The sequence below is a fragment of the Canis lupus genome, chromosome 26 (assembly GCF_011100685.1).
Source record: "Canis lupus familiaris isolate Mischka breed German Shepherd chromosome 26, alternate assembly UU_Cfam_GSD_1.0, whole genome shotgun sequence".
Lineage (NCBI taxonomy): Eukaryota > Metazoa > Chordata > Mammalia > Carnivora > Canidae > Canis > Canis lupus.
The window spans coordinates 30,885,247-30,912,096 of record NC_049247.1 but is presented as its reverse complement, the minus strand read 5'-3'; the positions used below and the strand labels follow the sequence as shown (position 1 = coordinate 30,912,096).

At 48.4% G+C, this 26,850-nt stretch overlaps 1 protein-coding gene across 1 annotated transcript in view; it reads right to left on the bottom strand.

Annotated features, from left to right (window-relative positions):
- PI4KA (phosphatidylinositol 4-kinase alpha) overlaps positions 1–26,850 on the bottom strand; it is a 119,026-nt gene that overhangs the window by 5,917 nt on the left and 86,259 nt on the right. The window contains 20 exon segments of the mRNA XM_038575976.1: positions 125–195; positions 285–357; positions 1,781–1,851; positions 2,898–3,027; positions 5,365–5,485; positions 10,123–10,176; positions 10,907–11,074; positions 11,447–11,537; positions 12,527–12,543; positions 12,545–12,721; positions 12,799–12,878; positions 13,040–13,159; positions 14,584–14,711; positions 15,337–15,444; positions 16,826–16,977; positions 17,270–17,428; positions 21,877–22,004; positions 22,242–22,398; positions 23,659–23,751; positions 26,044–26,163. Of these exon segments, the coding sequence (XP_038431904.1) occupies positions 125–195; positions 285–357; positions 1,781–1,851; positions 2,898–3,027; positions 5,365–5,485; positions 10,123–10,176; positions 10,907–11,074; positions 11,447–11,537; positions 12,527–12,543; positions 12,545–12,721; positions 12,799–12,878; positions 13,040–13,159; positions 14,584–14,711; positions 15,337–15,444; positions 16,826–16,977; positions 17,270–17,428; positions 21,877–22,004; positions 22,242–22,398; positions 23,659–23,751; positions 26,044–26,163 (2,218 nt within the window).

Genomic DNA, 26,850 nt, shown 5'->3' with positions numbered 1-26,850 from the left:
GGCTTCAGGCGCACAGCGGATGGACGTCACCTTTCACAGGACAGTAACTAAACATGCCCAAAGAACCTGGCATCTCCAGGGAAAACACTTAGATCCCAAACTGTGTCAGAGATTCTTCACTGACCTTCTTTTTCAAGTTCACTAACTCCACATCGTTTCACCTTAAATTTAGCCAGATACGGGGCTTTTGCGGCACTGAAAAACAACAGAAGGAACATGGCACGGGAGCCAGAGCAAAGGAGAACCTTGTGTAAGGGAGCTGCTGACAATGGGTGGCCTCTCACCTCTGCATGGGTGTCCCGGACTTGTAGTCGATGTCCAGCACGATGGCCTCAGGGTTGCTGGGCAGGTAGCAGCCTGTACAGGGATGGAGCGGAAGTCACAGGGAGCCCAAGTGTGAACCCCCGCCCCCAGACGGGGCTCCTAGGGCCTCATCTGGGCACTTATAACTTCTCATTCTGGGGCCATTAGGGGTCCATCCTCCGATAAGTGGTCTTTCCCTGGATCCTCCCTGATATCTAACAAAGAAGCCGCCACCTCCCAGGAGACACTTCTCCAGGAGGACGCACCAACCCTCAGCTTCACAGACCCAGCACCCTGCTCCTTGTGGCCCCGCCAGCCGTCCGCTGCCGGGTGCAGGGGTGCCTGCTCTCACAGGGACATGCAGGAGCTTCCTACCCTGCCTGTGTGCACCCGGAACCTCCTCAGCTCTTGGACTCACCCCACTGCCTGGAGCCCCCCCTCTCTCAGGGTACATGTCAAGTGGGGAGGACAAGAGAAAGCCCATTCCTGGTCAAGGAACTGGCAGGTCCCCCTGGGCTGTGTGTGCACGTGTGTGTGTGTGTGTGTGTGTGTGTGTGCAAGCCTTCCTGAGCCCCAGGAAGTGGGAGAGATTCCTACTGGGGAGTGGGCTTCTAGGAGGGGCCCTGCAACAGGAAGGACTGGGTTTCCTGGGGAACAAAGTGAGGCCTTGCTGTGGAGTCAGGGGGGCTTTGCCACCAGGGGGAGGAGGGGCACAAGGACCATGCCATCGCTTCCCTGTTCTCGCACCTTCCTTCCCTGGCCGGCTCCAGCCTCTATCTCTCAGGACTGCTATCTATTGTTCTGTTCTGGAGTCCTGGCTGGCTCTCCTGTGCCTCTGGGACAAGATCTGGTGGCGTGGGCTGCAGGGGGCTGGGGGCTCATGGACTAGGTGAACTGACATGTGGACGTAAAAGCTTCTCTGAGAAGCTGAGCTGCCTTTTGCACCAGGCAGGGCAGGGAGTTCAACACAAGACAAGGAAAGGTCTAAACCGAGGATAGCCAGTGTGAATGTTTGCACAGGATGGCCACGGTTTTGAAAACTGCTTGTGACAGTAGTTAAAAACGGAGACTTGTGAAGTCTAGATTTCCAGCTTGACTTGAAAAGGCACAGAGCTGGCTGCACTGGGCTCAAATTCCCACATGGCAATAGTTGGTAGGCACCAGGGAGCAACTTCCCCCTTCGGGACAGGCACCCTGTCTCTGTAGCCTGTGTTCCTATAGCCTGTGTTCCTGTTTCAATGGGGTTCAAGAAACCTCTAGAATAACAACTGCCAAGGACAGTACCTGGGCTTAAAAAAATAGAAGGCAGCAAGGAAGATAGTGTCAGATGAGAAGTGGCTCCTAGCTCACCAGGGGCAGAATTGTGGAGAGGGACACCAGGGACCCAGTGCCCAGCCTCAGCAGTTAGTGGAGCAGTTAGCCGCCTCCCTGGTCCCCAGGCCCGCCCTGCCTTCCCGCAGGAAGAGGCCCAGCTCACCTGGCTGCACTTTCACTTCAGACAGAGCTGACAGGCATGCCTTCTTCCTCTCATCACCTTTAGGGTAGGGCCTGAGAAACAGGACAAACAGCTTTGCTTTGTTGCTGCAGGAACTGGCCTCTGGGCTTCTGGGGGGCAGTGCAGGGCCTCTCCTGTCTGCCTCTCCATTCCTCTTCCAGTTCTAGCTACTACTGAGGGCCCTGCTAGGTCCAGTTCCTTCAGAGGCGCCACTCTGAGGGGGCCTTGCCCTGCACTCGTCAGGGGCCAGGTGGCCCCTGGGGGACCAAGGTGGAGTTTTCTGGCTATCTTTCCCCCATGCTTGTGTGGGGTGTGGGACGTTGCTGTCAGAGAAACACATGGCACATGGTGGGCTCTGGGGTCTATGCTCAAGTGCTGGTTCTGTTGTTTACTTGCAGCATGACCTTGGGCAGGCCCTTCTGACCTCCTGCATCCCTAGGATGAGGATGATAGGGTGAAGTGGAATCAGGTGCCTGACGTGATGTCCAGGGAATGCCCCCTCCCACCCCTAGAGGCCTTCGTGGGCCAGAAGCTGCCAGTCACTGCTCTACTTAGTACTGGGCCCAGGCAAGGGCCTCAGGACATATAGGCGAGGCCACTTGGTGACTAGGGAGACAGAAGCCTGAGCACTGGGGTAGCCAGAGGAATGAGGGGCCTGGGGGTGGGGGGAGACAGGCAGCCAGTGCTCCCCCTGCTGGGGCCTCCTCTAGGCACTTGGCCTATTGATGACTCTGGGGCCCTGGTCCCACACAAATGGGCAGTGCCACTGGTGCCCAAGGATGATATCAGCCCTCCCACATGGATGGCCCGGTGGGTAAATCAGTAAAAGGACACCCACCAGGAGCTACAAAGGAGTCTGGTTTTCCTAATACCCCAGGACCCTTCAGAACTTGGAGAGCAGAGTGGCCTCAAAACTATGGGACAATATCCAGAATGAAACTAAGGTATGTTTTCTGAAATTCGCATTGCTGTGCATTTTGCTATACTTTCAGGGGACCTGAAAGGCCAGGGCAGAGATTCCCAACCCTGGCTGTTCATCAGAATCAGCAGGGGTCCTCCAGGCAACTCCCATGAGCTAGGACTGAGAGACGCCACTTACTTGATAATGGCTGACACATTGGTGATCTTGTTAAAGAAATCAAATTCCCGTTGGTAAAAGTCCTTGGCTGGGCCGGACAGGGAGCCAGTGATCTCCTCTACTAACTGCTCCAAGAGGTCGCCAATGTCAGCTAATAAAGAAACCAAGAAGGTGAGCCTACGGCTGTGCCATTGAAGGCTCTCTAGGAAAGTCCACGTATTTGTCAGATGTGTGGTCCAGATGTTCCCCAGCACCTAGGCCAGCTGTCCTGAGTGTGGTCTGCAGATGTCTGTATGGTTTCTGGGACCCTTCAGCAGACCCCATGGTCAAAAATATACCAATACGTCGTTTGCTCTCCTTGCTGTGTAGATGCTTGTGAGGCTGTGCAAGCAGTCAGCCAACGTGCTAGTGGCCACTGACTGGATCCCCGTGGCTTTGCTCCCATGGTGTGAACAAAAGCCAGTGTCACTAAAAATGTCCCTGGTGGGATGCCTGGGTGGCTCAGCAGTTGAGTGTCTGCCTTCGGCTCAGGTGTGTGATCCTGGAGTCCCATGTGCATCCCTGCAGGAAGCCTGCTTCTGTCTCTGCCTATGTCCCTGCCTCTCTGTGTCACTCATGAATAAATAAAATCTTAAAAAAAAAAAAAAGTCCCTAGTGAAGCAATAAACAATGACTTATTTTATTAAACTCTACTCTGGGGACACCTGGGTGGCTCAGCGGTTGAACATCTGCCTTCAGCTCAGGGCGTGATCCTGGAGTCCTGGGATCGAGTCCCACATCAGGCTCCCTGCATGGAGCCTGCTTCTCCCTCTGCCCGTGTCTCTGTCTCTCTCCCTCTCTCTGTCTCTCATGAATAAATATATAAAATCTTTAAAAAAGGGCAGCCTGGGTGGCTCAGCAGTTCAGCACCGCCTTCAGCCCAGGATGTGATCCTGGAGACCGGGGATAGAGTCCCGCGTCGGGCTCCCTGCATGGAGCCTGCTTCTCCCTCTGCCTGTGTCTCTGCCTCTCTCTCTCTGTCTCTGAGTAAATAAATAAAATCTTAAAAAAAACAAAACAAAACAAAAAAACTCTACTCTGAGTCCATCTTTTTGATATTCTGGGTGATGAAATGGGAAGTAGTCCAACTGAACTAACTTTTTTGCAGGGATCGTCACTTTTACCTAAAAGAGTGACTGATGGACAAAAATACAGTTATTTGGACTTAGGTATATGGCAGATATTTTCTTGAAAATGAACAAGGTGAATCTGCCATTTAAGGAAAATTACCAAGTTTTGGAAAACCAGTGTCTGTGACTGTGAGCTTGACAGCTTCCCAACACTTGAAAATGTTTCTGTTTTGTAAGACTCAGAGGGGGGAGCGCTAATACCTGTGATTTGTAATGTTACGAAGTCCTGTGGGGGGTGGGAGGTGTGAGTGCTGGGTAGACCAATGGACTTTAAAGAAAGAGCATGAGAAACTCACTGATATGGATCAAATCCACATCACAATTAATTATTAAGAATTTGTCACTTAGGGGCACCTGGGTGGCTCAGTTAAGTGTTTGCCTTTGGCTCGGGTCATGATCCCAGGATGGAGCCAAATGTCAGGCTCCCCGCTGAGGCTCTCCCTCTCCCTTTGCCCCTCCCCCTTGCTCATGGTCTCACTCTTTCTCTCCAATGAATGAATAGAATTAAAAAAAACAAACAAACCCCAAACCCCCACCTATCACTTAAAAACAAAACCAAACAAAACCTATCACTTGCTGTGTTTGGTGCAGTATCAACCAAGACTATCTGTAGTAACTGGAAAGATGACAAAACCCCCCTTACTTTTCTAGCTCCTTGTCTGTGTGAGGCTGAACTCCCTGCATTGACTTCAACCATAACAACATATTCCAACAGGTTAAACGCAGAAGCAGAATGGGAATCCTGTTGTCTTTTACTAAAGATGTTATGACATTATTACAGACATTAAAGAGATCTGCAAAACTGTAAAGGAACACCTCTTCTCACTCCTTTTTGAATTATTTTTCATAAAAATATGTTATTTATGTTAACATGTAATGAGCTTATATTTTTAAAATGTTTTGGTCTTATTGTTCAACATTGGTTAACACAGAACTAAAGCCCGCGTAAACGAAAGCTCATTGGAGGCCTCACTAGTGTTTAAGGGTGTGAAGATGTGGACAAGCTGTTTGAGAACCATTGCCCTGGATGGCCACCTGGTCCCCACATTGAATTGCTGGGTCAAGCGCAAGGTGAGAAGAAGCTCTCACATGTGCTTGGGGAGCCACAGGATGGTACCAGGGTAGGCAGGGTGTCTGGAGGTGAGGTTGGCAAAGGCTTCATGAAGGAGGGGGTCCTGATCCCGCTGCATGTTAAAGATGAAGTGGTCCCACTAAAGGATGGGAAGCAGAGGGATGAGCTGGGGCAGCACAGACCCTGGAGGGCTCTGGAGTGTTAAAGACGGGGGGGTGAGGCCTGAAGGAAGGTGACAAATACTCACGGTCCTTCTGGTGCCCTTCTTCATCCAGATAGATGTTAGTTTTCATGTTCCAGATAAATTGGTGCGCCAGAAGCTGGGATTTGGAGGCTGCCCACAAAATATACTCTCGCACGTAGCCCATCTATAGGAGAGCAAGGTTGCCATCAGCCCAGGCCTGGGCACCTCTCCACTGAGAGATACGCTGACCCAGTGCAGGAATGGACTCCCAGCACTTGCAGACCTAGCCAGAAGTGAGGCCCAGTGGTTTCCGGCTGTGTGAGCAAGCTTGTCTGGGTATGTGTGAGCCCAGTCCAGGGGCTAGGCCAAGTTCTAGCTTGCTAGCTGGCTGGTGGGGCAGATGGGGCCCCAGAGGTGGGGTCTGCAAAACAGGAAGGAACCAACTTTTGTTTCCTCTGTGCTTTCCCCTGGACTCGAAGAACCATAACTTTTCAAACAATTTCTGCTATTGTCAAGTATGAGAAATGAGTCGGCTGGGTACTTAAAACTCAGCTATAAACTGGTTGTTTAGAACAATGTTCCACAGTGATGGGCAGACTCCAGAAAATTCTAATACATAGATAACTTCTTCATTAGTTGACACACCACAGCCACTATCCTAAGGACCTCTCCTCTTTTTCCTTCTTAGTCATTTCTGCTACTCATAACTCCAGTTTTAATTACCCTTTCCTAAAGTTAAAAAAGGCACTGGCCTTTCTGGAAGACTTCTGGAGGAGTGACCTCTCCCCTGACCACTGCAGTTTGTGGTCCCACATCTGGTAAAGTATTCTTTGGACAGATGTCCTCAACTTGGCTGGTTGGGCTTACCAAGCAAGTCAAACTTCAAATAACTCCTCACCATGGGTTTCCCAATGCTGTAACCCAGCAAAAAGATCTAAAGATAAACTATGAACAATAAAGTTGTAGTGCATTTAAATTAAAGTTTGCATAGCTTCTGGGTTGGTGGAGGTGCAGGGAGAGCCAGGCACCTGAAGAACATGGAAGCACTACAATCTTCCCACATCTCTTGCCTTATGCTGCCCTTCCACCTGGATGTTCTGAGTTATATTCTTTTATGATAAACTGGTAATGTGGTCAGCTTTGCCGAGACCACAGAGGGGACTCGGTGAACTAATGAGGAGACTACCACAGGGAAGTGGAGGCAGGCAGCTGTCTGAGCAAGGAGGAAGTGTTATCAGTCACTGAGGCCCATGGAGGCTTCTAGCTTTGGGAAAAACTTTAGCATTTTATTCCTGTGTGTTTCCTAATCCATTTAATATCTGCTTTGCTAGCCAATTTAGTTGAAAATGAATATATGTATATATCCTTTATAACGAATTATACAAACAGTGAGATAATTCTAAAGTCAAAAAAATTACTAAGCATGGCCACTCCACCCTGTTTGCTCACTCGCCAGCCATTTTTACAAGTTTTGGTCTTTCTTTCTTTCTTTCTCTTTCTTTCTTTCTTTCTTTCTTTCTTTCTTTCTTTCTTTCTTTCTTTCTTTCTTCTTTCTTCTTTCAGATTTTATGTATTTATTCATGAGAGACAGAGAGAGAGAGAGAGAGAGAGAGAAGAGAGAGAGAGAGAGAGAGGCAGAGACACAGGCAGAGGGAGAAGCAGGCTCCATGCAGGGAGCCCGACGTGGGACTTGATCCTGGGTCTCCAGGATTATGCCCTGGGCTGAAGGTGGCGCTAAACCGCTGAGCCACCAGGGCTGCCCTTATCTTTCTTTTAAAAACAATATAAGCAAATATATTTGTCTCCTGTCAAGCTCAGACTTAAAAAAACAAATCCTAGAAATGGAAAACAAGAAAGAAACCAATGAAACTAGTTGAGTCTTGAGTTGACATAACCTCACAGAGAAGAATCATTTCAAATGACTTGAAAATGAAGTAATTTGCAAGGGCACCTGGGTGGTTCATTCAGTTAAGTGTCCGACTCTTGATTTCAGCTTAGGTCATGATCTCAGGGTCCTGAGACTGAGCCCCACATCAGGCTCTGTACTGGGCTTGGAACCTGCTTGGGATTCTCTCTCCCTCTATCCCCCCTCCTCCTGCTTGTATGTGTGCATTTGCTCTCTCAAAAAATAAAAATAAGAATTGAGTAGGGACCCCTGGGTGACTCAGTGGTTGAGTATTTGCCTTTGGCTCAGGGCATGATCCCAGGGTCTTGGGATCGAGTCCCGCATCTGGATCCCTGCATGGAGCCTGTTTCTCCTCCCTCTGCCTGTGTCTCTGTCTCTCTGTGTCTCTCGTGAATAAATAAATAAAATCTTAAAAAAAAAAAGAAAAGAATTGAGTAAGCTAGGGACTTTGCCTGTGGTTTTGCCACAGCTTGTCTGTCCCAGATTGCAATTCTTTTTTCCCCCAAACAAACCCATTTTTTTTGCTAGTAAGATGAAATTAAAAAAAAAGAAAAAGAAAAAGATTAATCTGACTGTATGTCCTCAATGGAAAATACACCAAGAACAAACGACAAAAAAATCTGACCCAATTTTTAGTAATCACGCTGGTGTTATAATAATATTGGTGTTGTTATTTTGAAACCAATAATATAAGTAGTGGAATAATGCAAAAACAGTATGTTAATGTTATTAGGAACTAATATTTTCAGTATTAAAAGATTCAAACAAAATCAAATTAAAAAGTCTACAATCCTACGTTTGAATTGGAAATATTAGTATAATCTCATGATGTATTTTTCTAAAAAACAAAAAAACAAAAAACAAAAACAAAAAACCAAAACAAAAAGAACAAAACAAACAAACAAACAAACAAACAAACAAAAAAACCAAAGCAAAAAGCTCTTTCTACTGGGAAGGGCTAGAAACAGTGACCATCTCAATGGCAGTGAACATGCTTAGCGTTTAGATTATGGTGTCTCAGTAAAATGAACTGAAATTCCCCAGAAAATAGGTGATTCCAGGTCTGAGGAAGAAAATAAGAAAAACCTAAGGAAAAAATCTTGTCTTTCCTGGAAAGCAAGGTTATCAAGGACTAAATATCAAAGGACAGACATTTGGGGATTCCCAGTAGTCAGAAAGATGGGCATCAAAAATAACAAGTGGACTGGTACATACCAAACACATCAAAATCCATGAGTTTATAATGATTTTGGGGGGAAAAAAGGAGAAAAACTCATAGTCATCTTTGTATAATTGCTAAATAATTCGCCCTATTTTGACAACTAGGGAAAAAAAAAAGAAAGGAAAAAATGTATCAGGATTTTTGGAAAGTAGTTTATGTAAAACAGTAGTCCAAATAGAACAAAGTGCTGCTTGCCTGACTCTGCATATGCTAGTGGCAGCGCCCACCTACGCCTCTACGCCAAATGCAGCCCAGCGAGGCCTCTGCATGCCAAGCCCAGAGCTCTGAGCATATCGCCTGGAGAGCATAGTGTTCTCTGGTGGCCACCATGATGTGTTCACATGGAGGTAGACACAAAGACCCAAAGAGTAAAGGGACAAGGATTTTGGAGGGGAGGGAAATGAGTATCTGGAGAAAAAGCACATTGTGACAGTCCCGTTAAGTGCTGAAACCAGGGTGAATAAATTTCTGCACATTATCAAAGCTACCTGGGCAGAGACACAGGCAGAGAGAGAAGCGGGCTCCATGCAGGGAGCCCAACTTGGGACTCGATCCTGGGTCTCCAGGATCACCTGGACCGAAGGCGGCGCTAAACCGCTGAGCCACCCGGGCTGCCCTGGACTCAGTCTTTAAAGGTTGGCTGCAGGTCTACAAGCACTTTGGTCTATGGACTAAGACCGAGCATCCTGCCAGTCCATGGGGAAGAAGCTAGCCCTGGTATACCCAGCCACAGCACTCATTGCCACTGCAAGGGCTCAGCTAGAAAGGGGGGCTGATGTTCTATGCAGTGGGGAGCAGAACTGGCAGGAGAAGAAAAGAGGCAGCTGCTGCTGTATTCAGACTCCAGCATAGGTGGATGAGGGTTGCTGAGATGAAGCATGGGCAGTGTGGGTTCGGGGTTGAGGTCACCCCCCATGTTGGGGTGTGTTTCTGTGCCAGGCCCTGGGCTAGGCATCTTATGTACAGGTATGCTGTACATGATGGGCTGAATTGTATTCCTCCCTCCCAGTCCCCGTGGACTGAAGTCATACGTGCCTAAATGGGACAGTGTCTGGAGATGGGCCTTTAAAAGAGATGACTATGTTAAAATGAGATTAGGGTGGTGCCTAGTCTAATCTGATGTCCTTATAAGAAGAGAAGATTAAGACACAGACACACAGAAGGAAGCCCACAGGAGGACACAGGGAGAAGGCGGCCATCTGCAAACCAAGGAGAGAAGCCTCAGGAGAAACCAATCCTATGGGCACTGTGATCTCCGACTTTCAGCTTCCAGAATTGTGAGAGATACATTTAGCACCCCCCCACCCCCACCCCCCACACACACTCTGTGGTTCTCTGCCAAGGCAGCCTAAGCACACACTATACATACATCATCTTGTCTGACCCTCCCCCCATTTCCCACTGAAGAGATGAGGGAGCTGGATTCAGGGACTAAGGAAGAGGTTGGCAGTATTTCCAGAGCCCATCCACCCTGCACAGCAAGACGGGGCCTCAGGGTGAGGTGGGGTGAGGGGAGCCTCCTGGACATGAGCAGCCACAGCTTCAGTGGGGATGTCCGTGAGAAGAGCTCAGAGACCGGGTCACAGCCTGGCGGTCATGTTCCCAAGGCCCCATTCCTGTTGCCAATGGCCCCCTCCCCACTGCCAGGCACAGCTCTCAGAGGGAAGGAAAGCACACGCTGGCACAGCCTTACCTTGTCATACCTGAGGGCCTGTACAATCTGGGGGATGTAGAATAGGATAGCATCCTGCAAAGGAGAAGGACAAGCAATTGTGACCACCAGGAAGGGAAGACAATTCCTTACCTCCAGGACAGTGAAAACAAATGCAACACAGATGGCTGTCCCAGGGCCCCACTGGAACGGCCCTGCTGTCACTCAGCCCATGGGACACCATCACGCTGGAGATCACAGATGACTGAGAACCAGGGAAAGCCAGGACAGCAAGGAAATGGCCAACAGCTTGAAACACATAATGGGTGAGAAAAAGCAAAAGGAATGAGGCTCCCGTACCTACAAGGATCGGGGAAGGGCCTGCTCATGTGTGTTCACTGCTGGGAGCCTGCTTGGGGACAAGGGGTGAGGTTACAGCAGGCCCATGTGTTGGGGCCTTCGTGAGTCAGCTACCAAATCCCTGTCACTGTGGCTGTCACGTGGGATCCCCAGGCTTCCTAATAGCCCACGGCTGGGCCATGTGCCCACACAGCCACAACTGGAACCAAACTCAAGTCAACTTCCTTCTAGAACTCAAATACCAAATTAAAATAAAATAAATAAATAATACCAGTAACATATCTGAATCAAAACGAAATCTATCTTCTATGACTGCCTGAACAGAAATGGGGAGGAAAACACGCTCTAGGATGGACCAATGTTTTATCAGGCCTACATTAAGTGTGAGATAAAGCCTGTCCTTCCTGTCTCCACCCGAACACTGGCTGGTAAGTCCCACCGAGGCTGACTCCAGACACGGGCTCACCGGTGGGAAGGACCGCAGGACTTTCACCCCATACTGTGCGGTGAGAGGGTGTGGCGGGTACATGCTGGAGAAGTAGGAGAGGCCCGTGGGTGGATCGGCGGGGGCCCAGCACAGCACGTGGCTGAGCTCCGGCGCATCAGCGTCGATGGTGTGCCAGGTGACCAGGAACTGGGAAAGAAGCAGGGAGGTGGTCTGGCACAGGCAGTCCCTGAGGCCCCTCTGGAAACACCCATCCCCAGCCTGTATCTCAGGGGAAGCCCCGAAGTGATGATGATAAGGCATTTATAATCACGTGGGGAAATGCTTCTAATACATCATGTAAAACAGCATAATTTCAACTAGGGTGAAGTACATTCAATATTTGTCTACTATGAGCATAATAAATGCCTTTATTCCAGAAGTCGAAAATCCAGGAAATCAGAAAAGTCCTTATACTGTTGATATTGTCAGGTTTTTGTCACATTTCTAGTTTCCAGGCATTTTGGAGGCAGTCATGTTTTTGTGCAGTTTAAGCCCAGGCCCCAGGACATGCTACGCTACCTTGATAGCCTCGGGGACGTCACTGACGGCTCCTGGGTCCAACCGAACGAGACGGGTCACTTCGTTGCCAATGGCTTCTGTGTTCTTGAACCTATGGCACATGGAGGGTGTGGGTAGGGTGGCCTCTCCTTCCTTCACGGGAGAGAGGGAGGTACAGGGGGAGCCCTGAATTGGAGGGATACAGATTAGTGCCAAGCGGCATCTAAACACTACGCTACTGACATATTGGTAACTTTGATCATAGATGTTTACAATAAACAGCATTATGAATGGTTAGGATAAAATGCCAGAACTATCTCAAACAGGAATTATTCTACACTCTCCATTCAAAGGACATCCCCCTTTACAGTCCTTGCCTTCAGAATATGCTCTTGCTCTGGCCCCCAAAGCAGCCCATCTACAGCATGGCAGCCCATGGTAGCTGGGAGAGTAGGTACAAGTTTTCAGGTGTCACTGCCCCAGGCTAACACAAGGCAGACTTTCCACAAACACAATTAAGTTGTGGTCCTGATCCAGAGGACTGAATTAGAACCAGAAAGAGGAAGCAATAAGTAGGCAAGTGTGTGCTCTTGAGGAGGAAACGTCCATCCCTGCATGTGGGGTAGATGCACTTCTGGGTGATTTAACACAAGGTCCTGGGAAGCCCCTTTCAGCTACTACTGGTCTAAGAGTTCTGACCTTGGAGAGCTACGAGGGGAGAGTTTATAGGACACATGGCTGCTGGCCACCTAATCTGAGTAGCTTGCTGCTCAAAGACCTGTGGGAACAAACCAAAAGGCCTCCTCAGGCCTGCCTCCCTAGGGTGACAGCCTCCATGTGCTTCTTTTCCTCCTCAAATAGGACCAGGGGACTCAAATGTGCTCTGAATGTGTTCTGGGGTCTAGGCACCCCAGGCAGGAGTCCGTGCTGTCTAACCGCTGCACAGAAAGACTGGGTCAACATCTAGGGCAGAGGACCAGGCGTCTAGGATCACCTCCCCGACCGTCCTTGGCAGGACCACATCATATTCCTCCCTGCTCAGGTGCCCTTGTACTGGACTTCTGGCAAGGCTCTCATCAGACAGGTGTGACTGGGGCCCACCTGGCTGGCAGCTGCACAGGCCAGGTAAGGAGAGATGCTCCAGGCGAGGTTAACGTTGTCCTTCCACTGCTTCTCACTCAGGCTGATGTACTTGGACCTCCAGTTGGCCACACTGTTCTCTCCAGCCTGGTCCAGCTCCAACTCTGGGGCCGACAGTGGATTGTACCATGTGATAAGACGCTCGATCTCAGTGGCCTGGTGAGATGAGACATTAATACATCTTCTGTGTGCGCCCATTCCCAGTGCTGTGGGCATGTCAGGTATCACCTTACCAGCAGAGACAGCAACAGCGTCCTTCGCTTCATGTAGTACTTGTGTAGCTGGGAGCCCCGGTTGGTTTTCTTGGACATGCCTACAGAGGAAAGAGAAGGCACAAGTATGTTCTTCAGAGTTCACTGGACCACCCTTTACTTCTAAAACCCAGAGGAAGCTGTCTTTCAGTGCTCTGCCCACTGTCTGAACTGCCAGGTTGTGACTCAGATGGAGGGACCTATCAGGAAACCTTCAACTGACCTGACTTTTTGGAGATGGTTGACATGCCACTGGACAGGGGGTAGGTGTTGATCCAGCCTTGAGTGGCCTGTTGCCGAGAGCCGACTGCTATGTCTAGATTGCTCCGGGTGTCTTGGTTATCTGTGGGCAAACACATTGTTGCTTCCAGAATGAGGTATCTGGATTTTCACCAGAGATAAGGCGATCAGTGGAAGAGTGGGGGGCAGAGACATGGTATTGATGGATCTGCAGAATAAACCACCCTCTGGGAAATTTGTGTTTTTTTGTTTTTTTTTTTTGTTTTTTTTTTGTAAGTTCTACATTCAATGTGGGGCTTGAACTCACATTCTGCAATCAAGAGTTGCATGCTCCACTGCCTAAGTCAGCAGGTGCCCTGGGGAAGTTTTTTTTAACCATTCTACATAGAAAGCTAACTAAAACGTATTATAGTACTCCTAACCTTTTTAGTTTTAAAGATTTTATTTATTTGAAAGAAAGAGAGAGAATGCAGGCAAAAGGGGGGGAGGGGCAGAGACAGGGAGGGAATCTCAAGTAGCATCCCCACTGAGTGTGGAACTTGATTTGGGGTTCAATCCCATGACCCTGAGATCATGACCTAAGCTAAAATCAAGAGTCTGACACTTAACCAACTGAGCCATCCAGGTGCACCCCCCCAGCCTTTAAAATAGAAGAAAACAAATGTGCATAGTGATCCGGATAAATTACAAATAGTTCTCTCATCACCAGCATCATGCTGTCCTTTAACACAGCAGGAACTTGGGGCCCGTGTGAGCAAGCAAGGAGCGTGCTGGCCCTGCTATACGTGGAGCCAGGAAGATGCCTCAATTACTGTGCTTGCTTTTTAGTTTTCCTTTCCTTTTCCTACAGTCAGGTTGTCCTCTGTGGGTCTGTCTGCAGAAACCACGCTCTTCATCCCTACTTTGTGCTGTATAACCAGCTGTATGCTCAGGGAAACAGGAACATGTTTCTTTGTGGTTTGCTGCTTGCTTACACACCACAGCACCTTTTCCTTAACCCTGTCCACCCTGGCTTGCTCCTTTTCATCCTTGGAGACTCAGCTCACATGTCACCACTTCCAGAAAACTGGCTTTGGCTCCCCAACTCCAGGGGGCCAAGGGCCTGGCTTTAAGAGGTGTTCCCATGATCCTCTCCTGTTGACATCACCTGTCGATTTGACTGCTGTCTCCTACCAGATGACAGCAGACAGTGCCTTACTCATCTTGGCACATGAGCCTTATCCCAGGATGGGCTTGTCAGATATGCAGTGGGGGCTGGTGAACTGGGCTGGTGCTGGGAGGAGTTACGTCATGTGGCCTCTGCTCAGGGCCTCCTGCACTCATTCATGCTGTCAGCTGGGGCTGGAGGACAAGCAGTAGCCAGGCAGGCTTTGGTCACTGTGCAGCACAGCCAAGGCCAGGGCTCAGCAGGACCCTCTCTGTTCTGACTGAGCTCCTTCAGTGCCCACTGGGCACCACTGTCCCGCCCATCCCCGTGCCTTGGCCCCACCACCCAGGAGCAGCTGCCCTGATGAGAATAATGCTTACCTGGGGGAACAAGCTGGCTGGCAGTCAGGTACTTCTTATCTGAGAACATGGCTGTCCAAAATTTAATCATTATGCTTATGTCTTCACGCAGCCTCTTTTCTCCTTGAGTAGGGAACTTTGGGGGGCAACTTCAAACAACCACAAGAGGGCAAGAGTTGAGTGCCTGGACTCTGGGACTGGAAGCCAGGCGTATTATAAAAGCATGTGAGAGGGGACACAAGTGGCCTCTTAATGACAAAAGGTGAACCCAGAACTAGTCATGGGCAACAACTATCTCATTCATTCTAATGGAAAAAAGTGTGATGATCTTCTGAGTCCTCCATGGCCACCTCTACTACTATCCCCAGTGTTCTCAACAGCCCTTGGCTGAATGGTGTGCTCCTGATGGATCGTGCAGCTGCAGCTGTCTCTATACAACACAATCTACACACTTACAAAACCCCAGGCTGTGCGATTCTTTGTGCAATAACCATTCATAGGAACTGGGAAGTTAAATGGATACAGTTATTCTCTTAAGTCAATTGAATGGGGGAAAATTTGTGTATGTTGCATGTTGGGAGGCTAGCTCTAAGCACAGACATGGAAATACAGCACAGGGCTGAACATATTCAAATCCAGGGCCACCAGAGAGCCAAACAAGGGCAGCGCATAAATCAGGCCAAACCATTTTGTGCCATGACTTCTGGGGATGTGGCGGCATTGGGTACAGCGGGCCATCACTGCACACTGTGTGCAGCATAGCTGGGGGAGTACCTGAAGTAGTCAAAGGCGGTTGAGTAGATCTTCTCGCGAAGTACGTTGCGAATGGTTGCATTTGGCACCACGTCAGCGTGCAGGAGGGCCAGTCCCAGAGTCAGCAGTCTACAAAAGAACACCAGGGGCCAAGTCAGAGCGAGCCGCCCAGAATGCCTGAGGAGTCCCTACTAGTTCTAGTGTGCTAGGACTATGGCACCAGCCAGGTGACTGCCATTCAGGTTTATTGTACCAGAAATCCCTTAGGAAGGTTTTGTTTTGTTTTGAAATCTTCACTCTAACTGGGGGCAAATGAACAATTTGTGTTTATCTGCCTTAGTCAGAAGTTTGTCTATTTGCAAACTGCTTTCTGAGTCCAGTCACCCATAGGTGCTATAAAGGTAGAACATTTAATTCAAGCTAAAAGAAAAGAAATTTACTGAGCAGTTGGTTTTTGCCAGGCCAGGGCTACTCAATGGGCTTCTACAGATGGTGTTGGTCTGTGATGAAGTAGTACAGAAACGGAGAGGGGATAACCGCTCATTTCCACAGCAATTCTGCATTACTATGGTGGTCCAGTGTGAATCCTTTTCTAGTAATTTATTCTCATGCATTTTATAAAGGTACAGGTCTGTGATGGACTGGAAATGAAGGGAAAAGAGTATGAGTCCTTCACCTTCTCAGTGGTTTGAGAAGTGCAGTCCCATGGAGTGCCCAGTGGACTGCAGAAACATGGGTCTGAACTCAGGGGAGGGGCAGAAAGAGCAGGTGTTGGCAGTGGGCAGCAGGCAGGAGGAGCATACACTGAAAGGGGACCCTCACCCTCCTTCCAACTGACCACCCAGGCACCTACAGGTGCTCCCCACACCAGACTGACCCTGCCTGCTGTGTCCACAGCACCCCTGGCCATAGCACCATGCCTGAGCCTCCCTACTAGGTCACATATCCCCAAAAGGGGGTAGCCCCTGGTGTGGTTGGTATTTTGCATGGGCCTTGGCAAAAATCGCCTTGGGGTAGTCAGCACGATCAGAAGTTTTCTGTGAACATCTCTGAGGGGTAAAGTGACCTGCCCAAAGTCACTGCCAGCCCCTTAGTCTGAGCTTGTCACACCTGAGCTCTGACACACTACCTGCTGCTTCTCTCTCACCACTGTGTCACCAGAATCCTTTGGCTGCTATCCACCCCCAATCAATTTAGAAAGGCTGCCCAACATCTGGCTGCCCTAGGTCCATGAGTGAACTATCTTCTTGAACACTCTTTGCTGTGGATAGCACTCTGGCTGACTTTCTCAGCCCTGTAAGGGCATGGCAGGCCAGATCATTCCCTACAGATCCTCCCTTCCTAAGAGTTCTGCATGTACTAGGGGCTTGGTCAGTTTCTGGTTTAAAAAAAAAAAAGACCAAGCACGGGGAACTCTCCCACCAGTGCAGAAGGCCTACTGCACCAGCAACTGACAGAAACCTCCCCCACCCATCCCTGCTACCACCATGAGACAAGGAGAGCCCCTCACTTGAAGCGAGGCCCAATGGCCGCCACGTGCCGGTTCATGCTTCCCTTGGCCCCACCGATGTTCAGGGACATAGAGCGCTGCAACAGGCTGGAGAAGATCTCCACTTGGTCAGAGCTGCAATATTTGGCGATCTCGAACCGCTGCACCAGGAACTGAATGGGAAGAACATGTGCTCTGCTGGGGCCTGGCCTGCCTGCCCTCAGAGCCAGCACAGCCAGCACAGCTGGCTGAGGTGGGGCTCTGAGCCAACAGGAGGGCAGGGAGGGGTCTTAGGGGAAGCATGACAAGTCCAGCAGGGGCCTGGGGGAGAAGGCTGGAACAGCCATCTCCCAGTCCCTACGTAAGGCAGTCAAAAACCTGGAGCCCTGTGCTTACTGGGCCACTGGCCCCAGGGGGATCCCCTGACCTTGCAGCTAGAGTGGGAGAACCTGGAGAAGCACATACGTCAATCCAGATGTAGTGAGGGGTCACTTCGGGAGCACAGGGTTTGGGCTGACTGGCTTCTGATGCTGCCAGGGGGTCTGCTTCCTTTATCTCCGCGGAAAACAGGCCGAACTTCTGCTCCACTGTCATCTGCCAGGCCCCTGCCATCTCCCGCATAAACTGCAAGTATGCAATGACTGTTAGTGTCTCTGCAAAGCACAGAAAGGTACTTACTGTTGTTTAATTATAAAAGGAATACATGCTCAGGGCGCCTGGGTGGCTTAGCTGGGTAAGCGTCGATTCTTGATTTCAGCTCAGGTCATGATCTCAGGATCATGAGATCCAGCCCCAGGTCAGGCTCTACACTGGGCCTGAAGCCTGCTTTAAGATTCTCCCTCTCCTCTCCTCTGCCCCTCCCTACCCCTTAAAAAAAAAGAAGAAGAAGACATGCTCAACAAATGAAATTTAGAAAACCAAGGAAGTATCAACAACAAAAATTAAAGATCACCTATAATCTAACTTCCCAGCTGTTTTCTACCAAAAGGCCATTCTCGAATTATCGCTAGGCCAAGTTGTGGCCTCCTGCTTTGTGGTGTCAGCACATCTGAGATGGGCCTAGTGTTGGGTGGGCCCTCAACAGGCTCCACCTGGGTGAACCTTCTTTTTTTTTTTTTTTTTGTGAACCTTCTTAATAACCCTGAAGCTACATTTGGTTGCAGAGGTGAGGTCGCCAGCTCAGGGTCTCCAATCTGGCAAAAGCAGGACTGGATTTTGGCTCTAGAGCCCAGTTCCTTTTCTCTACCCCAAACAGACCCTGCACATCACCTTCACGCCATTAACCAGGCCCAAGGAATAACCTCAGGAGCCAAACTGAGTGCGCAACTGCCACTGGGCAGTTCTGCGGGGGAGCAGCCTCCCCTTTTGGCCCAACAATACTTGGCAGTTCCTTTAAGGGTATCTGCGGAGAGGTGGCAACTGAGGCTTGGTGCCTGGGGTAAATGCCCTGGCTCCCTGCCTAGTGTCCATCCCTTTCTAATTATGGTTTTACTCAGGGAGGCCATGTGGCCAGTCACAGGTACCCTCACCCAGCCTTCTGATGGCTAGGGGGGCCAATGGTTCTCACTGGCACAAATCAGCAGGTGGGTATCAACTGGGTGAAGGCCAAGGCAGCCAGCATCCTCTGCCCTACTTCCTGCTTGGAGGCCCAGAAACCATCTGGAGGTCCTGCAGGTGAGGAAAAAAGTCCACAGACTCAGGGTGGCAGAGTTTCAGACATGAGCCAGGATATCAATGAGCTGCCTGCAACACCAGGAGGATAGCCCCTGGGGGTCAAGGAACTGTGCCCAGTTTCTATTTCCTGCAGCCAAATATAAGTATTACGTTAGAAGAAGAAACTGCAGGCCTGCCGAGGCTGATGAGCCACAGCAAAGCAGCACGCCCACTCATGTGTTGACCAAGCACATCTGGTTGCTTCCTCTGGGCCTGGCTGCTTTCCCTCCAGGCTCTGGGAATGGAGCAATGAACAAGACAAACATCCACGTAGTCTTCAGCAGGTCCACAGATGCCAAGAGATGTAAGATATAGCAATCAGACACTGATCCAAGTCTGAAAGATGCCAAATGAAACAGTAATTTGCTTGGCATAAAAATCCTTCCATGACCCCTCTTCTGATTCTGATGTGGGGGGAAAAGGAGGAAGTGAAGGTGGTAAAAAGCAGGAAAAATCCATTTTTCTTGCCAAGACTAACCCCTCAGGGGTAGGGGTCAGTGACCTTTATTTTAGCTACTCAACAAAATACCTACTTTCTGAGAAAGTAAAACAGCAGTGCACATCAGTCTCTACTGCTTTTCTTTTTTTTTTTCTTTTTTTTTTCTACTGCTTTTCTATACATAAAGTCCACATCACAACAAAAACGTTTAAAACACTGAAAGCAAAAAAATCAACAGAAAAAAAATCAAGAGAAACAGACCCACAGATGACCCTGACTCTAGAATAGACAAGAACTTTAAAATATTGTAAATATCACCAAATATTTATAGGTAAAGATGGAGAAACTAATGAAGATACAGAGTCTCATCAGATACATACAAACTATGAAACAGAAACAGAAATTCTAGATCTGAGACTCATGATATCCAAGATAAAATATATATGATAGCTTAACAACAGAAAGAATAACGTGTCAGAAAAGGGCAGTGATTTGGAAGACAGACCAATTAAAATGAGCCAAAATGAAATGAGAGAGATAGAAAAGTGAAAAGCACTGCAGAGAATGTTAATGATCTGTGGGACAATATGAAGTCATCAACATAGGTGTGGGTACTTGGAATCCCAAAATGAGACAAGAAAATGGGGAAAAATATTTAAAGAAAATTTCTTACTTTGATGAAAAACCTTCAATCTCTAAAGTTAAGCAACTCAATAAACCCTAGCGGGACAAATACACAGAAAACCACATATCATAGTCAAACTATTAAAAATCAAAGATGAAGGGAAACATCCTAAAAGCAGGTAAAAGGAAAAACCAAATACAAACAATAGTACTTCCTGAGGAACAATGATAAGAATGACTGCTAACTTCTCCCTGGAAACAATTCAAGCCAGAAGACAATAGAAGATGTACTTACCATGCTAAAAGCAACAAAACAAAAAAACCTGTCAACCCAGGATCCTAGATCCAGGAAAAATATCCACATGCATAAAAACAAAAAAAAAAAAATGAAGGTGAACTAAAGCAGAGAGAATTTATTTCAGCAGACCTGAACTACAGGAATGGTAAGGGAATTTCTTTTTTTTTTTTATTTTTATTTATTTATGATAGTCACACAGAGAGAGAGAGAGAGAGGCAGAGACACAGGCAGAGAGAGAAGCAGGCTCCATGCACCGGGAGCCCGACGTGGGATTCGATCCCGGGTCTCCAGGATCGCGCCCTGGGCCAAAGGCAGGCGCTAAACCGCTGTGCCACCCAGGGATCCCTGGTAAGGGAATTTCTTTGGGCTAAAGTGAACAATTGCGAATCTAAGTTTACAGGAAGACTTAGAATGTGAGAAATGGAAAATATTTGGATAAATGTGTGATATTTTTAAAAAGTCCTTTTCTTAATTTCTTTGAAAAGCTTTGGACTTTTAGAACAAATATAGCACTATTATAAGATATAATAACACATGCAGTAGTAAAACAGATGAAAACCAAAGAAGGGGGCATGTGGGTGTATGTAACAGCAATGGCAGATCACTGTCAGTGTGGAATCCTCTACCTGGCAATGACAACAGCCACCATCACAACAGCAGTTTGTATTTACTAATAGATCGCTACGCTGGGCACTGATCCTGGCCTGTGAGGTGAGGTGAATTAAGTCATTCAATCTCCACAATAACTCTTTGTCATAGGTGCTCATACTAGTAGTCTCATTACACAGATGAGGAACTTTTCTTTGGAGTCAGAGCCCCTACAGGTTGTGGCAGGATTCTCACAGGCCCTTCTGCATGCTCCGTGATGTGAGCAGAGCTGGCCAGGCTGAGAACCCAGTGCCCACCTTAGTTTCATAGATAAAGGGTCCAGGAGCCACTGGTAAGTCTAGGGCCCCAGCTGACTTGCTCTTCTGAGAGGCAGAGGTCAGTGCCTCTCCCTGACCAGGTACTCTCCCATGGGAGCCACCAGACCAAAATACCTCCCCAGACTCTGAGTGGTGTGCCCAACACAAACTCCATACAATTATAATAACCCAGGCAAATGTGAGGTATGATGATTATTGCCACCACCAGCACCTACCCGGAACATTCTAATTCCATCTTTGGAAATATTGCATTTTCCTCAGGGTACAAGAAAAAGTAAACACCTCTTTTGACCACTTATCTCAACTCATCTTAAGTAAACACAGAAAAAATGCCAAATTCCCTGTTGTTATGAAAATTAATGAGATCTTTGAAAAATTCAACAGTTCTTAGATATTCATCCAATCAGTTGAAAGGGCGTATATGACCTTGCCTGGGGGCCTCCTCCAACATCAACTTTAGAAATATGGACACCAGGAAGACTGCCCCTCCCAAAGTGAGCAGGCCAAGAGAAATAAATGTCTTTGTGAACAACCACAACCTCTCTGGATCATATTCCATGTGTTCCACTCTCAGAGAAATGGCTCCCTCTACTGAGCTTTTGAGAAACAACAACTCCTAGAAACCACTAGGATCCTTTTTTTTTTAAATCTTTGTTTTTTGTTTGTTTGTTTTAATAAAGACTTTATTTACTTATTCCTGAGAGAGAGAGAGAGAGAGAGAGAGAGAGGCAGAGGCAGAGACACAGGCAGAGGGAGAAGCAGGCTCCATGCAGGGAGCCCGACGTGGGACTCCATCCCAGGTCTCCAGGATCACGCCCTGGGCTGAAGGTGGCGCTAAACCGCTGAGCCACCCGGGATCTCACTAGGATCCTTTTAACACATATTCCTTGTTGTCCTCGTGATAGCCCAGTGGTCAGGCATTAATATCACAGCCTTACATATAAGGAGACTGAGGCCCCAGAGGGTGAGAGGCTTGCCTGGGGTCTCCAAGCTTGTCAGGTGAACAGCCAGGTCAAGCTCTCTCCATCTCTCTGGCCCCACCCTCAGGAGCTGAACACAGCTAGTGTCCTACCGGTACTTCCACACCATTCTTGCCAGCCAGCAGCCACTCCCAGCAGGCCAGGGCAGTCTCCATGCCATGCTCGTTGAACATCCGGAGGGGACCCCAACACAGATGATGAAGGAGCTGTGGGTCACAATCTGTAACCAAACACACGCTATTCAGAAGAAGCACTGAACACTGGCTGAACCCTCTGCTTGTCTCCTTAAGTCAACAAGACAGAGAACCAGGTGGGCCAATGATGGTCTTCTGTTTACTTCTACCCCTAAGGACACCACAGAGATCTCTACTAGGGGACCCCCAGATCCCTAAAGAAGACAAAGGTAAATACTCATTTCCAAACGAGCTCAGAGCTCCCCAATGCCTCCATCCATTACCTTTGCTGCTGATGAGCATTGCTGTCAGCTTGAACATGGCCTGCGTGTACTGCTGAGCATTACTGAGGTCTAACGCTGTATTCAGCTCCTGGACCATCATTTTGTTCAGGTCAGATATCTGGCCTGTGGCATCTGAAAACCGAATCATTCCATATACCTGCAAGAAGCACACTTGTCAAGAGAGCTTCACATAATCCAGGCACACGGACAAGGCCTGACCAGAGCCTTACTTTCTCAAACTAGAGCTTATGTGTGTAGAGAGTGCCAGGCTCAATGATGCTACCACTGCTTATACATTGGGGGAACTTCTCTTTCAGAAATGCATGTTGGTATTTCCTTCATTCTAGATGGTCCTTCAGATGCAGAGACCTGGTCTTGTTGATTTTACATTTTAGTACTGAATTCGGGGTCTGAACCACAGTAGGGCTGCATGATGTGGACTGATTAAAAACAGTTCTTTCAGAGTCAATTAATGACTCAAATGAGAAGCGCGGTCTCATTATTTTTAAAGTTGTATATCATTTTTTTCCCCAACAAAAGCATGCTGCTCTCTTATCTACAAGACTCGACTACATAGAAAAGATATGACTCCTTCCAAAAACCAAACCTACTGCCAAAGACAGATTTCCTACCACCACTGGGGTATTCAAAATAGGTGGAACAGGCCATCAGAGCAATCCCTAGCACATGGGAACGCAGGGTCAGTGGCAGCCTAGCTAGGGTCAGCAACAGCCTAGCCCAGCCTAGCCTAGCAGAGTGAGGGGCCCCTGTGCTGAGGGTTCACAGGAAGAGGAAGAGCAACTGCTAGAATGAGGAAGTTGTACAGGGGGGAGGGGAGACCCCACTCAGACTAGGCACTGATGGACTTGCAGGGACCTCTGAAATGGTGTAGGCTAACTTCTGTGTTTTATAGATTCAGATACTGAGGCCCCGAGAGGTGAAGCAACTTGCCAAGCTGGGCTAAAGTGTGGCATGGTGGATGAAAGCCCTCATGGTGATCAGATGTGGTTCCTGACACCGCTCTGCCTGTGTAACTCTGGCAAGTTATTTTATTTCGAGATCCTCAGTTTCATTATCTGTAAAATTGTAATAATAGTATGTACACCTCATCAACCACCCTAGATAGTGCACAGCACTCAACAAATGTTTGCTATCACTAAAAAACAGGGCAGAAAAACAGAAAGCTTCAGTGTGGCCAGAGTGTGTGTATGTGAAATCATCCCTCCTGCAGACGTGGTGAGTGGGTGCCATAAATGCTCCAGACTGTGCTGGTGAGTCCCAGGGCCCCACACCTTCAAGTCCACCTAAAGTGAGTGAGTTCTAGACCTCAAGTGCATTTTCCACTGGAAGGGAGCTGACTGGCATTGGAGCGAGAGGACACTTTGATGGCCCTGGGACACAAGGGCAGGAAAAGTACCTCGCCTGCATAGCGGTTGCGTAGATTCAGGGATGCCATGAAGTTGGAGTAATCTTTCTTCACACAGGCTGGGCGCTCTGTAAGCTGAGTTGCCTATAGACAAATGTCAAGAATTATTTCTTCTTCTTCTTTTTTTTTTTTTTAAAGATTTTATTTGAGTGAGAGAGTGAGAGAGGGAACAGGGGGAGGGGGAGAGGGAGAGAGAAAAGCAGGTTCTCCTCTGAGTAGGAAGCCTGATGCAAGGCTCGATCTCTGGACTCTGGGATCATGACCTGAACCAACGGCAGACACTCAACCGAGCCAACCAGGCACCCCTATCAAGAATTATTTCAGGCCACTGAGACATGCTTTTCTCATGTTCACCATGGCTAAGCCTAAGTCCAATTAAGAAGTCAAGTTTGGATTCAGGGGTTATTAAAAATCTTCAGTGCTGCCAAGCTAATGAAACAAAAATACTTTAGAATAACCTCTAGTCTGACAGGTCTCATAGGAAAAAGATAAAAAAATTTTTAGTATGAAAAATTTTCTCTGGAAGGCAGCTTGTGATATAGCTTCATTTTACTGCCCTGATTGCTTTCATTCCCAGTGGTGAACAGATCTAATCACCAGATCATTGTGAAAATCATCATAGCCTACAATGAAAATGCTGAGAAATTAGTGTTCCCAGGCTGTCTCCTCTGTGGGTATGTGTTGGTGTGTACACGTGACTTGAAGATGGTGAAGGGTGAAGTTAAGAGCATGGTGTCAGAAGCCAGCAGGAGCTCAGAGACACCCAACAGCTGCTGCAGGTCTAATGCTGGCCTAACAGCAGAAGACAAAAGGGGCGCACTCCTGAGAACAAAGGCAGCCCACAAAAAGGGGAAAATATTTGCAGATCACACCCTGCCCCCACTTCCTCAGCTTCAGTTTCAGTCTCCATACCCCAGGGTCCTGATGACTGCTCTTCCTAACCCTGGCTGGTCACTGCTACTATGCTTTCCAGCTACTGCTCTGCCCAGCATCACCATACATTATGAATATGCACTGAGGATGACCACCTTTCAAATTTCCTTTTAGTACCTTTTACTACAAACCAACACAACCAACCTATCCACTTCTTGATATACAGATGCTACTGAGGAAAATGAATCTCTCAATTGTTGAAGTTGAGGGGTTGTTTCTTGGAGGGAGGTGAGTGGGGAGAAAGAAGGTCAGAAGAAGAAAATATGAAATTTTTGGGGAAAAAAGCCAGAAAATACAAGGTTTTCTCATAAAATTATGCTGGATTACTTTTTAAAAGGTCACACAAAACTGCTTTATGTTTTTTGGAGACAGTGTTGCCTATGGCATCAAGCAGGTCTGTACTAGAACCTGGCCCTGCCACTAATCAGCTGTGAGGTCCTAGAGAAGTCACTTGCTGTCCTTAGTCTGAATATACTCCCCTGCAAAATGGGGAACAGTGGCCTTCTCAGCATCCTGAATAGGGCTCATTGATGTCTGCAGGCTCCTTAGGTGGCAAATGCATTTGTAGGCCACAGTGTGGAGGGTGCTCTAGCTGTATTTGCAGATGTTGATGTCTTCAGAGAACATGGAGTGATCTCTGGTGAGAGCTCCAAAAATGACAAGGGACATAAGAAGACACTGGTTTCTCTGCACGGAGGCTGAGCACCCTCAGCCTGCCTCATGGGCTCCTCTCTTCCCACTTAGAGTCACAGCCATGGTGAGAAGTCACAAGGCCATCCTCCCACTGGTGCTCAGCCTCTGTACCTCCACCCTATCATGTCCTTAAGACAGGTGGCAACCTCCCCACCTCCCCATCCTGAGAGAGTTAGGAGGCACAGAGTTAAGAAGCCTGCAGCCATACTGGGTTGGGCCAGACTGACAGACACAGTGCTAGGCCCTAAGACTGGGAGACACTGCCATGCAATGCTGCCAGTCAGATCACCTGTTGTCAATCTGCTGCTCTGATCCTAAACTCTGATTTAACTAAAAAAGCACTACTTCATGGATGTGCTGCCCTCTAAAGTAATCTTGAGTGGAACAAGATGAAGCTGAGGGTGTGTATGCATGTGTGCTCTGGCACCTGCTGAAACAGGAAAATCCAAGGTAATGTTTCCAATCAACGTGAACTATAAGAAAATGCTGACCGTGTCTCCTATACATCAGTTTCCTTCCTTGTGCATACAAAGAAATCCAAATCTGATATCATTAATGAATCAAGAAAACACAGTAAGGTTCCAGTGACAACACTCTTTGAACTTGGGCATCTCACATGGAACCTGACCTGCTTACTGCTAGCATAGCTGCTTGTGCAGCACATGGGTGCCCAAATGCTTTGGTCTTTTCCCTTGCACTGTGGCTCCCAGGGCTGAGGAGATTCCTGCTCCCCAGGAGGCACACACATACCCCAAGAGTGGTGTTCTGCTTGTTGTAGCCAGCAAAGTGCAGGATGCTTTCGGTGGCCATGGCCAGCCCCGTGTGCTGGGACAGTCCTGACACCCAGTTCTGATGTTTGTTCAGATATTCCTGGTCAGAAAAAAAAGGGCTGTTTTATTTTAAGGTGTGTGAGGTAGTAGAGCAAACACTGGTTTTGATGTCAGGTGGATCCTTCTCTGTGGGAGCATCAGTTAAACCCCCCACCACCCCCCTGCCACCCCCAGTTGGCTATGGCTCCTTCATGAACAAGGATGATTTGCCCACAGTGGCTGGCACACACAGTAAATGTGAGACGATCAGTTATTCTTTTGATACATCCTTGCTGACAGTCTGCCACCTGCCAGGTCCCATGCCAGATACCCAGAACACAGAGCTGCAGAGTCCTGGCCCTGCTGTCAACATGCTGGCACTTCTCTTGCCAGAGCAGCCCTGCATGTAACAGGGGGCCTGATGGATAGCAGGAAGGCAGAGCAAGGGTCTGAGTCTGCCTGGCCAACTGGGGGAGGGAGTTGCTGGGGTAAAGGGACGCCTGGACATGTGAGAAGGCCTTCTGCTCTGTGGATCATCAGGGGCCAGGGATCAGCACTGCAGGAGTAGCAAATACAAGGGGCTAGATAGCAGGTGGCAAGCATGGCCCAGGGACAGGCCAAGTCCAAAAGGCCTTGTATGCCAGGGGAGGGAGTTTAGAGTGAGCCACAGGACTCCCCTCAGGAAAGTGCACAAGCCAGAAACCCAACCATGGACCCCATAGTAAAGGGGAGTGGCTAATGAACAGAG